At 38.9% G+C, this 14,704-nt stretch overlaps 1 protein-coding gene across 1 annotated transcript in view; it reads left to right on the top strand.

Annotated features, from left to right (window-relative positions):
- The window catches only part of ANTXR2 (ANTXR cell adhesion molecule 2), a 172,987-nt gene that overhangs the window by 21,709 nt on the left and 136,574 nt on the right, over positions 1 to 14,704 (top strand). Inside the window, exons 4-7 of the mRNA XM_052641916.1 lie at positions 483 to 564; positions 1,290 to 1,397; positions 1,526 to 1,594; positions 2,958 to 3,038. Of these exons, the coding sequence (XP_052497876.1) occupies positions 483 to 564; positions 1,290 to 1,397; positions 1,526 to 1,594; positions 2,958 to 3,038 (340 nt within the window). The remainder of the gene's footprint in view (positions 1 to 482; positions 565 to 1,289; positions 1,398 to 1,525; positions 1,595 to 2,957; positions 3,039 to 14,704) is intronic.

Here is a 14,704-nt window from a genome sequence, read left to right as displayed (position 1 = left end):
GCAGTAAAAGTTGAACATGCGTATATTTGGGGCATCTTAGAAAAAAGAGTGTACTGAAGTTAGTTAGGTTCAGAATAGGTAGATGTTAAAACAAGTATTAAAAGAGACAATCAATGGGTTGGTGGAGGTGACTGAGTTAGAAAGAAGGAAGATTAGGATTATACTTTGAAAGTTGTGTTTTCTAGAAACTTCCTGAGATGAACTTGTCTGATAATAATTTTCACTACAATATTAAAATAGAATCCTTCAAATTAAAATAAAATAAGTTATTTTAAATGTGGGTGAGGCTCTGGTGAATGATTTTATGCTTAAAAAAGAGACATTATTAAATACTCATTGAAATAACAGTATGAGGAGTTATCTGCCCTCAAAACCTGGGGCAAAACTGCCTTACTTGCAGAACTACCACATCTTTGGAAAAGTGCTTATTGTGATCTTTCCTCATTTTTCTTTTGTTTAATTTTGTACTGTATTATTTTCAGAGGCAAAATCAGTGAAGGCTTGGACAATTTGAAACGTGTGAGTCCCGTAGGAGAGACATACATCCATGAAGGACTGAAGCTAGTAAGTTCTTTCATACTTATAAGTATGGGAAAGAACGTTTCCTTACTCTGTAATGAAATAAATTATAACTCCCTAGTAAAACTCGAAGATGTCATTACATGCTTACCTTAATATTAAAAAAAAAAATTCTTTTAGTTGTTCTAAGGATAAGACTGATGGAAAGAATTTACCAGGGTGATAGAAGAAGTTTGGATGACAGTTTGCCTTTTAAGAAATTTTCCATTTTCTCTGCGACTATATTCAGAGAACCACATTTTCTCTGTGGTTATAGTCAGTCAAGGCTAAAATCCTTTATCATTTACACCCAATAGTAATTACTCTATAATGTGAATATATGTATATTTCAAATTAAAATAGTTAATATAAAATACCCTGTTTTAAAGAAAGAAGAAAGAAAGTGAAGTCTCTCAGTCATGTCCAATTCTTTGTGACCCCATGGTCTGTAGCCTACCAGGCTCCCCTGTCCATGGGATTTTCCAGGCAAGAGTACTGGAGTGGGTTGCTATTTCCTTCTCCAGGGGATCTTCCCAAACCAGGGATCGAACCCAAGTCTCCACACTGCAGGCAAACGCTTTACCGCCTGAGCCATCAGGGAAGCCCTACCCTGTTTTAAAAGCTAGTCCAAAATAGTTTGATTTTGCCAGACTTAAAATGCAGCTTGATGGAACATGGTGGTTAAAAGTTAAGATTAACTTGTGAGTTGGACAATTTTTCTTCATTTTCAGGCAAATGAACAAATTGAGAAAGCAAGAGGCTTAAAAACCTCCAGTATCATAATTGCTCTGACAGATGGTAAGTTGGACGGTCTGGTGCCATCATACGCAGAGAAAGAGGTGAGTGTTGAACTGAAACTGTTCTTTACACCCCAGTGTATTTTGCTGTATGTCTCTGCATGTGGAGCCTGATGTTGGAATAATTCACCTGTCTCCCTCTCTCTGTCCCTCTCTCTTTCTCTCAACAGGCAAAGATATCCAGGTCACTTGGGGCTAGAGTTTATTGTGTTGGTGTCCTTGACTTTGAACAAGCTCAAGTAAGTATAGTAGATCTGCAGCCTTGAATCTAAATCACTTAATAGTCTTAAGGAGAGTTGATCAGATTTTTAAATAATGACATGCATGCATTCTTCCTTGGTGGCTCAGATGGTAAAGAATCTGCTAGGAATGTGGGAGACCCAGGTTCGATTCCTGGGTTGGGAAGATCCCCTGCAGAAGAAAATGGCTACCCACTCCAGAATTCTTGCCTGGAAAATCCCATGGACAGAAGAGCGTGGCAAGCTACACCCCATGGGGCCACGAAGAGTCAGACATGACTGAGCAACTAACACTTCTGTGCATGCTAAGTCGTTTCAGTTGGGTCTGATTCTTTGCAGCCCTGTGGACTAAAGCCTGCCAGGCTTCTCTGTCCATGGGATTCTCCAGGCAGGAACACTGCAGTGAGTTGCCGTGCCTTACTCCAGGGGATCTTCCTGACCCAAACCCATGTCTCTTATCATGTCTTCTGCATTGGCACTTTGCCACTAGTGCCACCTGAGAAGCACAGTGTTAGTCACTCGTGGGGTCTGACTCTTTGCAACCCCATAGACTGTAGCCTGTCAGATTCCTCTATCCATGGAATTCTCCAGGCAAGAATATTGAATTGGGTTGCAATTCCATTCTCTAGGGGGATCTTCCCAACCCAGGGTCAAACCTGGGTCTCCAACATTGCAGCAGATTTCTTTATCATCTGAGCAACCACAGAAACCCACTTAATTGTTAAAGATTTTCTATAAAAATGGCCCCCTGTCTTGAACTCCGTGTTAGTAATGTCTGATTTTGATAGGTTTCATTACCTAATTAAACTGAAGACGAAACTCTATTTTTCTTGAACATTAATAAAATAATATGTATGCTCCTCTTTAATCAGCTGATGAGGTTATCATGACAAGTCTTGTTTAGATGTTTTAGTTTGATTGAAAACTTGACTCTTAGGAGTTTAGGATTTGGGAAGTCTGTTGGAAAAATATTTAATGATTTTCCTTAAAAAAATGTGTTTTTTTTTTTCATGAAGTTTACAGGGTTTATGTATTAAATTTTTTTCCCACTCACAAAATGTTTTTACATTTAAATGTCTGGTTTACTGTGAGTGAAGCTTCTGTGTCTCATGACATTTACAGCTAGTAGAGCTCTGCACTGTTTTGAAATTGTGACGTGAGGCCAGTTGTAAAGGGGCTGTGCCTTATCTCAGTTCATGTTGTCATGCATTTAGAGTACACCAGTTACTCCAGTCAGTTCCTGACAAGGAATTAATCCTCTGGTGTTATTTTTCAGATGAATGTAACTAACAAGTAAGGAAGGGGTATAAAAGGTTGTATGTCTCAACCACCTCTCAGTGAACTTTTCCTCCTTTTTCTAAAGCTCGAAAGAATTGCTGATTCCAAGGAACAAGTTTTCCCTGTCAAAGGTGGATTTCAAGCTCTTAGAGGAATAATTAATTCTGTGAGTATTTCTTTGGGGGTAGGACAGGCTTATCATTTTAGACATATTTTAAATTAAAAGAATTAAAAAAATATTTTTATTTTGTTTGGGGATATAGCTGATTCACAGTGTTGTGATAGTTTCAGGTGAACAGTGAAGGGACTCGGCCATATATATACATGTATCCATTCTCCCTCAAACCCCGCTCCCACCCAGGCTGCCACATAGCACTGAGCAGAGTTCCTGTGTTATACATAAAGTAGGTCCTCGTCGGTTATCCATTTGAAATACAGCAGTGTATAGATATCAATCCCAACCTTCTTAACCATCCCTTCCCCCCATTCTTTCCTCTGGCAAAACGTTGTCCCCATAAGTTTTTCTAAATCACAGATTCTGAATCTGTGAATCTCTTTCTGTTTTTTAAGTTCATTTGTGTGATTTCTTTTTAGATTCTACATATAAGGGGCATCCCTTAGATATATTTTAAACTCTAGGGAGTAATCTTGTTATCTTGAAGAGAGAATTTAAGAAGGAAATTTGTTGAGTATTGAACATGCAGGGAAATTCTAGAGATATGGATTTTGTTAGTGAGATTTGGAATTAACTCTGACAAATTGAGTGCTGTGAGCCTGGGTTTGTGATTTCAAGTTTAAGATTGTCATCACCAGTCTCAGAGCGTCCTTTGAGCATGGAGTTCCTCACTGAGTTGGTATCTTGAAAGTTTTATAGGCTTTATAGAAGTATAAAATAAAAATTTGGATTGGAATGTATGATTGCTTCCTGCTCCAAATATGGGTATTTCTTAGCTATCAGTCAGGCAACTCGAACCAGCAGCAGAGTATTTGACTGCGGTTGTTCTTTCCATTTTAATGATTAATAGTTTCACTGGAGCTCATAATATTTCTGTTTGGAATTCAGTTGAGCTGTCTCTGGTGATTGTTAGAATCCGGGCCATCCTAAACAGGGGAAGGGGAAGTGGAGTGATGAAATGCAAAGCAAAACTCCTGGGCTTTCACAGCTGAGGTTTATGTTTCATTTTACTGCCTTTTGCTAGAAGCAGTAGGAACAGTTGCTATTAAGTATTTATGATATTTTGGTAAACAACATCCTAAAATGGAAGTGAATAATATATATATTCTCTAAGCCAAAGTTTTTCCTTTAATCTTTGGATATTTATTGAAGGGAAAAAAAAATCTCAGTTTTTTTCTGACGTTTGGTTTTGGTATTTAAAATTTCTTTTTAAAGATCATGTTTTTTTTTCAGAAACGTACGGTAAGATTTTTTTTTTTCAATTTGTTTTTGGTAGCATGTATGCTTTTTTTCCCTCATGATAAACGGGGCTTTTCAGGGAAAACATGCAATTTAGTTCTGTCACATATAAGAATAGCCAGTGGACAGGCCAAACCTAAGTGCAGAATGGAACAGAGATATAATTATTTTAGGAGTTTTACATATGTATTTAGTTTCAGGAAAAAATTTCAATGTAAAATTAGTAAATATTTTTAGAGATGGATTCAAGGTACCTATTGCACAACTATAATTTGTTTTAAAATATAGGAAAATGTATTGACAACGCAAAAGGGAGGATAATTTGACCTGTAAAAAAAGTGTGCTTTGCTGTGGTTAGTCACTCAGTCGTGTCTGACTCTTTGTGACCCTATGGACTGTAGCCCGCCAGGCTCCTCTGCCATGGGAATTCTCCAGGCAAGAATACTGGAGTGGGTTGCCATAACCTCCTCCAGGGGATCTTCCCAACTCAGGGATGGAACCCACAGCTACTACATTGCAGGAAGATTCTTCCCCGTCTGAGTCACCAGGGGAGCCCAAGAATATTGGAGTGTGTACCTCCATTCCCTTCTCCACGGGAACTTCCTGACCCAGGATCGAACTGGTGTCTCCTGCATTGCAGGAGGATTCTTTACCAGCTGAGCTACTAGGGAAGCCTGTGAAAAAAAGTGTATTGTATTTTAAATAGAATTTTATTGTATTTGGGAATTTCCAGTTATTTTTATAATTATACTGAAGAAGAGAAGACCTCTGTGCATTTAGCCCCTTTGGAATTATTTTCTATCAAAGGAGTAATTCAAAATTCTCCTGGTGATTAATTGGCATCTGGAAACTCTTTTTGTGGGTTATTACTACAGATTTCTCCTTCAAGAAATTGAGTAGTTGATTATTGGAGGAGATAAAGTTATTGTTATATTTATTTATTCAGTTTCATTTTTAAAATTTGTATTAAGGAAACTTTTGAAGGGGGTTCTCCAGGCAGGAATACTGGAGTCAGTCACCATAATTATGTTCTTTGCAGTCAAAGATGAGAAGTTCTATATAGTCAGCAAAAACAAACCTGGATTTGACTGTGGCTCAGATCCTGAGCTCCTTATTGAAAAATTCAGGCTTAAATCAAATAAATTAGGGAAAATCCTTAGGCCATTCAGATATGACCTAAATCAAATCCCTTATGATTATATAGAAGAAGTGACAGATAGATTCAAGGGATTACATCTGGTAGACAGAATGCCTGAAGAGCTATGGACGGAGGTTCATAACATTGTACAGGAGACTGAGCCAAATCCAAGAGAATAAAAAAACAAGAAATACAAGAAGGCATTGTGGTTGTCTGGGGAGACTTTACAAATTGCTGAGGAAAGAAGAGAAGTTAAAGGCAAAGGAGAAAAGGAAAGATATACCTAACTGAATACCGAGTTCCAGAGAATAGAAAGGAGAGATAAGAAGGCCTTTTTAAGTGAACAATGCAAAGAAATAGAGGAAAACAATAGAATGGGAAAGACTAGAGACCTCTTCAAGAAAATTGGAGATATCAAAGGAACATTTCATACAAGGATGGACATGATAAAGGACAGAAATGGTAAGGACCTAACAGAAGCAGAAGAGATTGAGAAGAGGTGGCAAGAATATACAGAACTATACAAGAAAGGTCTTCAGGACCTGGAAGGTCTCACTCACCTAGAGCCAGACATCCTGGAGTGTGAAGTCAGGTGGGCTTTAGGAAACATTACTATGAACAAAGCTAGTGGAGGTGATGGAATTCCGACTGAGATGTTTCACTTTCTAAAAGAAGATGCTGTTAAAGTGTGGCACTCAGTAGGTCAGCAAATTTGGAAGACTCAGCAGTGGCCACAAGACTGGAAAAGATCCGTTTTTCTTCCAATCCCAAAGAAGGACAATGCCAAAGAATGTTCAAACTACCATACAATTGCGCTCATTTCACATATCATCAAGGTGATGCTCAAAATCCTTCAAGCTAGGCTTTGACAGTTTGTGAAACGAGAACTTCTGGATATAAAAGCTGAGTTTAGAAAAGGCAGAGGAACCAGAGATCAAATTGCCAACATTTGTTGAATCATGGAGAAAGCAAGAGAATTCCAGCAAAACATCTACTTCTGCTTCATTGAGTACACTGAAACCTTTGACTGTGTGGATTGCAACAAACTCTGGAAAATTCTTAAAGAGATGGGAGTACCAGACAACCTTACATGTCTTCTGAGAAACCTGTATGTGACTCAAGAAGCAACAGTTAGGAACTGAAATGGAACAATGGACTGGTTCCAAATTGGGAAAGGAGTATGTCAAGGCTGTATATTGTCACCCTGCTTATTTAATCTATATGCAGAGTACATTTTGCTTAATGCTGGGCTGGATGAATCACAAGTTGGAATCCAGATTGCTGAGAGAAATATTAACAACCTCAGATATGCAGATGATACCACTGTAGTGGCAGAAAGTAAAGAGCAATTAAAAAGCCTCTTGATAAGGTTGAAAGAGAAGAGTGAATAAGTTGGCTTGAAACTTAGCCAAGAGTGTCAGAATACTAAGATTGTGATATCTGATCCCATTGTGTGTGCCGGTGCATGCATGCTAAGTTGCTTTAGTCATGTCTGACTCTTTGTGACCCTATGGAGTGTAGCCTGCCAGGCTCCTCTGTCCATGGGGTTTTCCAGGCAAGAATACTGAAGTGGGCTGCCATTTCCTTCTCCAGGAGATCTTCCTGACCCAGGGATCAAACCTGTGTCTCTTTCGTCTTCTGCATTGACAGTTGGGTTCTTTTACCACTGGTACCACCTGGGAAGGCCCCTGGTCCCATTACTTCATGGCAAATAGAAGGGAAGAAAGTGGAAGCAATGACAGGTTTTATTTTCTTGGATTCCAGGATCACAACGGACAATGACTGCTGCCATGAAATTAAAAGATGCTTGCTCCTTGCAAGGAAAGATTTGACAAACCTAGACAGCATATTGGGGCATCCCTGGTGCCTCAGAGGTTAAAGTGCCTGCCTCCAATGCGGGAGACCTGGGTTCGATCCCTGGGCCGGGAAGATCCCCTGGAGAAGGAAATGGTAACCCACTCCAGTATTCTTGCCTGGAAAATCCCATGGACGGAGAAGCCTGGTAGGCTACAGTCCATGGGGTCGCAAAGAGTCGGACATGACTGAGCGACTTCACTTCCACTAGACAGCATATTAAAAAGCAGACATCAATTTGCTGACAAAGTTGCATATAGTTAAAGCTATGGTTTTTCCAGTAATCATGTATGGATGTGAGAGTTGGACCATAAAGAAAGCTGAGCACTTAAGAATTGATGCTTTCAAATTGTGGTGCTAGAGAAGACTCTTGAGAGTCCCTTGGACTGCAAGAAGATCAAACCACTCACTTCTAAAGGAAATCAACCCTGAATATTCATTGGAAATACTGATGCTGAAGCTGAAGCTCCAGTACTTTGGTCACCTGATGGGAAGAGCCAACTCATTGGAAAACACCAAAAATACTGAGAAAGATTGAAGGCAAAAGAAGAGGATGGCAGAAGATGAGATGGTTAGAAAGCATTACCAACTCTGTGGATATGAATTTGAGCAAACTCTGGAAGACAATGGAAGACAGAGGAGCCTGGTGTGTTACAGTCCATTGGGTTGCAAAGAGTCAGACATAGTGATTGAACAACAACAAAATTATGTCTAAAGATTTAGCTTGAAGCTAGAAAAATTTGGGTTATTTTAGCCACCAATCATGAACTAAGCCTCTTATGTTTCATCTGGAGGGAGCTGATGGGTATAGTTATCATGTCATTGTAGTTAAACTTCAACTATTTTATCACAAAAGGAGGAGTAAGTGATCCTCAGGGAAGTCAGCCTCTGAGGAAACCTTGGTGGTGACTTGGCAGAGGAGGCACGTAGACAGAGAGCATTGCAATTAAATGCTCACACTAATGGTTGAGATTTTTATCATCATGATGGTAACTTGGGATTTATGCCTATTTTGTAGAAATTTAAAGCAATTCAAGTACTTTCTCTTTCTTCAGGGCAGAGACTGCACCACCTCTGATAAGATACAAAAGCTGTATATTGGCCTCAAACTTGAATTATCCTTTATATTTAGAATACCATCTTATCTTTAAAAATTGTATATGGTATTTAAAACCAATATAATGAATCTATTTCAGGGTATAGAGCAGAGAGAAGAGAATTTCTGTCTGTTCTTTATGGTTTATCAAACTAATGGATTACACTCTACTGTGGAATGTTTTACACAAAGCTAAGCAGGAGACATGAGGGATGTGGGTTTGATCCCTGGGTAGGGAAGATCCCTTGGAGGAGGAAATGGCAACCCACTCCAGTATTCTTGCCTGGAGAATCCCATGGACAGAGGAGCCTGGTGGGCTACAGTCCATGGGGTCTCAAGGAGTCAGACATGACTGAGCCACCAACACTAAGCAAATGGAAGAAATCAGAACATTTAAATTGTTTAAATGTTTGGTGCACTAAAGGCAGAATATTTGCTAAATGGATTCATAATTTATTTTTCCTATAGAACTTATTTAAATCCATCTGGCCTTATTAATTGTCAGTATATTAATTTCCATGAAGTTAATCTTTACATGAGAAAAACTGATAACATGAATTTCTTGTTTACTTTGTCCTCCTTCCCCTGCCCGCCAAAATCCAGTGACTTAATTGGCCTGGTCCCTTTATTATATAAGATACCACCTTTTGTTAACACATAGTTTGTTTATAATTGACATCAGCAAGTATAGGAGTTTAATTTTGGAGCCTTCATTATAGTTTTTTTCATTTGTCTACAATTTTTAATGTGAAATTTATATACAGTGTAAAGAAACAATTGCCTGGAATGAACTACACAAATCTTATGCATTCAGTGAGTTCTGACAAAGACATGTACTTGTGTTCAAAAATCCGATCAAGATATAGAACATTACTTTCACCCTAGAAAGTTCCTTTGTGGTTCCTCTTAGTCAGTCTTTGCCCTTTCCACTCCCGAGGCAGCTGCTCTTCTGATTTTTTTTTTCCAGCAGAGTTTAATTAAGCCTGTTGTAGAACTTCATATAAATGAAATCATATAGTATATACTCATCTATATAAGGCTCCTTTCACTTAGCAGAGTATTTCTGAGATTCATCTGCCCGTTACGTATACTTGGAGTTTGTTACCTTTTATTCCATTGCCTGACTATAGCACAGTTTGCTAAATTGTTCCCCTGTAGATAGACACCTAAACTGTTTCTATTTGGGGTATTGTGAATAAAGCTGCTGATAACATTCATGTAGAATTCTTTTTGTGGGCACATATTTTCATTTTTCTCAGGCAAATACCTAGGCGTGAAGTTTTTGGCCTGCCTATAGGATAGCCATATGTTTAATTGTGTAATGTGCACATAAAAAGAATTTTTTTAAACGTCATTAGTCATCAAGGAAATGAAGTTTAAAATCACTACATTTCCACCGAAATGGATAAAGTTTAAAACACTGACAACCCAAATGTTGGTAAGGATGTAGAACAACAGGAAGTTTCATGTATTATTGGAGTGACTGCAACAATTTAATCACTCTGGAAAAAGTTCTAACAGTTTTCATTATAGTTTTTATAAAAAGAAGAATCACGGTAGTAGTTATAATTTTTATAACCTTGAGAACCAAGGAACTGTAAAAGGCCTCTGTTATGAACATATTAACACATAAATAACAAATTTTCTAAAATTTGATTCAGAAAATCATTTTAATGTTCTATTTTAATTTGGAGGGAAATGTATCATCAAAATTTTTGGATTTCTATCCAGGGAAATGATGCATAACTTTTTTTTTTTTTTTTGCATAACATTTTTTATACCATTGGTTTAACCTCCACTATTAATTAGCATATATGAAGGTTTAGAATTCATTATCTCAAGGTGGTACTAGTGAAAAATTTTTTGTCTTTTTCACCCTTCTTCTCCTCAACCTAATGTATTCTTTCATTTATTCACTTAGTGAGTTCTTACTATGTTAGGGCATCGTGTTAAGCTTGGAAGAGGGGACACAAACTTAAATAAGACAAATTATCTGTTCTAAAGGGTCTGGAGAGTGACAGTTCAGGTTTTTGGATTATGGTGGTGCCCTCCAAGAATGTAAAGTATGAGAATTTGGAAAAGGGAAATTTCAGTGAGTCACCCTGTATGATAAAAGTAATTCTTTAATGCAATTTGTGGTAAAGTGCCAATATGATTAAAATTGACAGAAGAGTGAGATAAGTTGGGTTATGTAAAGTCATGGGAGGCTTTTTATGGTGGGATCTGAACTGCACTCTGACAGCTGTAATAGATTAATTAATAGAATTAATTAGAACCTCAGAAACAGCTTAGGCTGAGTAGCTGAAGCACAGGAGGGTTTGGCCTGGATTGTGGAGTGATGTGAGAGATAAGCATTGATAGGTAGGCTGGATCCAGATTATGGAGATCATCCAATGTTTGGATGGTGAATTGGCACTTTTTGCATAAATAATTGAGGAATCATGGAAAATTCATTTAGAGCCTGAAATTTATAAGAAAGCAATGGGAATTCAGGTAGGATATTCCTGTGGTAATATAAGCTGCATTATAAGTCTCATGCAGTAGTGCTTGTGAGACATGGTGTCAGGAAACCCAGTATAGAGAAGACAAAATGAGACTAGAAACAGGAAGACCTGAGTGCAAGTTCCAGCTCTGCCGATGTCTAGCCATGTGACCTTCTGTGTGTCCTATAATGTAATCTTTCTCAGTTTTAAAATTCTCATTACTCAAATGAGGATAATGATATCTATGTCATTGGGTTGTTTTGTGAATTACATGAGATAATGATTAAATATGATCTAACACAGAGGGCTGGATTTTAAAACATGTGATAGGAAGCTAGGAATGGCAAGAAGCTAGGACCATGTAGGATGGGGTTATTGATCCTTCTGTAGGGCAGTCCACTTAGAGAGATTGTCAGTATTCTAAGTGATCAATGACTTTAGATCTAAAGAGTGGTGATATTAGATATGCAAGGATCAAATCTAGCAAGGGATCAAAACAACAAGGACTTCAAGATGGTATAGCTACCCAAAGTCAAGATCTGACTGTGCCTTAGTTCTAAATTCTCAGGATTCAGGTCTAGGGTTTCCCAGGTGGCACTAGTGGCAAAGAACCTGCCTGCCAGTGCAGGAATTGCAAGAAACGTGGGTTTGATCCCTGGGTCGGGAAGATCCCCTGGCGTAGGAAATGGCACCCTATTCCAGTATTCTTGGCTTCCCAGGTGGTGCTTCCCAGTGGTAAGGAACTCACCTGTCAGTGCAGGAGAGACAAGAGACTTGGATTTGATCCCTGGGTTGGGAAGATCTGCTGGAGGAGGACATGGCAAACCCACTCCAGTATTCATACCTGGAGAATCCCTTGGACTGAGGAGCCTGGCGGGCTATAGTCCACAGGGTTGCAGATGGTCAGACATGACGAAGCAACTCAGCACAGCCAGTATTCTTGCCTGGGAAATCCCATGGACAGAGGAGCCTAGCAGGCTAAACAATCCATGGGGTTGCAAAGAATCAGACATGACTGAGTGAGCACAGGTCTAGGACCCAGGGAACAGCTGAAAAAGTAGATTCAGAATTCCTATGACAAAAGCAATGTAGAACTTTAAGATTCTCCATTCTTGCTGGGGAACTCATGGTAGTAATTAGTGATTCAGAGTAGAAACCTTACTTTGTTAGGGGGGAACCACACACCAGTGGAGCATAGGTCCTTAGGGCTTATTTCAGGCACTGGGATTCTAGGTCTTTCCCAATAAAACTAGGTCAAGGATGTCAAGTGAAAGTGAAAGTGAAATCCCCTCAGTCGTGTCCAACTCTTTGCAACCCCATGGACTATACAGTTCATGGAATTCTCCAGGCCAGAATACTGGAGTGGGTAGCCTTTCCCTTCTCCAGGGGATCATCCCTACCCAGGGATCCAACCCAGGTCTCCCACATTGCAGGCAGATTCTTTACCAGCTGAGCCACAAGGGAAGCCCAAGGATGTCAACGGAAATGCCTGATAGATTCACTGTCCTGGTCAGAACTATGTCAGGAAAAAGGTGGGGCTGAACCATTAGGTATAAAACTGTTGGCTCTTTCTGAGCCAGGCTCTGAAGACTCCAATGAATGTTACCTGGCAATTAGTTGCTGCTGTTAAAATTGTGATGGCAGTGAAACTGGAAATAAAATAGTAAATGTGGGAAGCTTTAAAAAATTAATAGAACCTGGGAGCTCACTGGATATAGGATGAAAAGGACAGAGTGGGGAGTCAAATACAACTTTCACTCCTGATAATGTGGCTGAGTATCTAGAAGCATTGAAAGTGAAAATTGTTTTCACAGAAGGGCCAGAGTGTTAGAGGACAGAGTGGAATTGGGCCTGGGAAGAAATCCCAGTGGGGAATGTCACTGAGGGAAGTGGAAATTCAGAGAAATGTTCAAGCCAGGAAACTGTAGACTTGAGTCATTCTCCAGCCTCTTGATCTTTCTCCTCTCCCACTACCTACAGACACAAGGATTTTATTATGTTTTCCACTTTAGGTTAACTTTAAAATCTTAGAATGTTACATACTTATTTTTGGTTTCTTGGAAAGGCAAGTATAGGACTTTTATTTGAAAATGAAATTTTATTCAAGCTATGATAGGTCAGAGACTAGCCTGTGAGTACCACGTACTTTCCAATGCAGTGTTTCATTATGCAGTGCTGGGGAAGAGAACATTGAAAATAGAACAAAACCATGATTAGTGAATTATGGGGGAAGAATGAAAAGCAAAATAATCTGTGCAAAACCTCCTTCCCTTTTTTTTTTTCCTCTCAAAACAAGGCCATGAGATGTCTTACTCTTTGCAGTTGGTTCCACAAATTTTTTTGATACAGTACCTCAGAAAGCATTAAGCAGAAGAGGTGAATCAGTTGTGGAGGTGGCTTTATAAATAATGCCCGATCCAGAAGAATTAAGAACACTACATCTTAGGTGATGGCAGCAAATGCTAAAGTTCCTAAGTACATAATGGGAAAATAAGAGAGCCTAAACAGGAAGAGCATGGTCACTCAGATGTGTAGAAAATTTAAATGAAACTGTAATAGATTGTTTATAAAGGGAGAAAAGTGCAGTATACATTTCGAAAGGTAACTTCATTCATTGTGCTGGGAATGTAAGCTTCATTTGACCTTTGGAGCCAAGTTGTTTTTCTCAGCCATATCTGTTGTTGTTTTTATTATTTTTAAAAGTATCTAACAAAGATGTCTAAACTATGTTTGAATGGAATGAGAAGACATTGCCAAATCATTTTCTCTACAGGAAAATCATTTTCATAGAAGAGAATACCTAATAATCTACCCAATAAGACTTTAGCTTAAATACTTTTGGCAGGTTCTGCTACAGACGTTGACTGTTTAGTTGTGAGAATCTCTATAAAATCATGGCTGGATGAAAAACCTAAAGTCCGAGCTAACTCTGAAGATATATTCATAGGAAAACAACCTGAACTGGTACAACTTACTCAAAATTGGAAGTCACTTTCTAGGAGTCCCTTTAAAAAGGGACAGGCTGTAATGTGAGGCCCACTGTATGTCAGATTCTCTTGGGCTTCAGTTTATCCAAGAATCATTGGTACTAAATGTAGATGAGGTGTCTCTTTTCATAACATCTTCACATTAATGATAGAAAGGTTGGGACTATTTCCCTCTGCCTCCTTTTTTTTTTTGTCTAGTACCTGATACAGTGTTGGGTAAGTAGACACTGCCCAATTCCCATTTATCAGTGAATAATAAATAAAATCTGTACTCCTTGAAAATATTTTTATAATATAGTTATGGTGTATTTAAGCATCAGAAAAATCAACTCATCTTTTTTTTTAACCAGAAAATACTTTATTTTGAATTGACTTTTGATTCTACATTACTTTATTTCATCCTTTTGTTTATATTCCGTGGTATTAAGACTTTTGGTTACAAGTGACAAAAACCAAGTGTATAGTAGCCTGAGGGAAAGGAAAAGAAAGTTATTGGCTTATCTAACTAACTGGTGGTCCAGAGGAGGAAATTACCCCAGCTGCAGTTGGATCCAGGGTACCAATCCACTCTTAAGGTCTTCTCTGTTTCTGAGTTTTGCCTATGATTCTGTTTGCCTCTGGAGAAGGCAATGGCAACCCACTCCAGTCCTCTTGCCTGGAAAATCCCATGGATGGAGGAGCCTGGTAGGCTGCAGTCCATGGGGTCGCTAAGAGTAGGACATGACTGAGTAACTTCACTTTCACTTTTCACTTTCATGCATTGGAGAAGGAAATGGCAACCCACTCCACTTGCCTGGAGGATCCCAGGGGCGGGGGAGCCTGGTGGGCTGCCGTCTATGCAGTCTCACAGAATCGGAGAC

The sequence above is a fragment of the Budorcas taxicolor genome, chromosome 6, assembly GCF_023091745.1.
Source record: "Budorcas taxicolor isolate Tak-1 chromosome 6, Takin1.1, whole genome shotgun sequence".
NCBI lineage: Eukaryota > Metazoa > Chordata > Mammalia > Artiodactyla > Bovidae > Budorcas > Budorcas taxicolor.
Note: the sequence above shows the minus strand (reverse complement) of the source record. Positions and strands in the feature narration are given on the sequence as shown.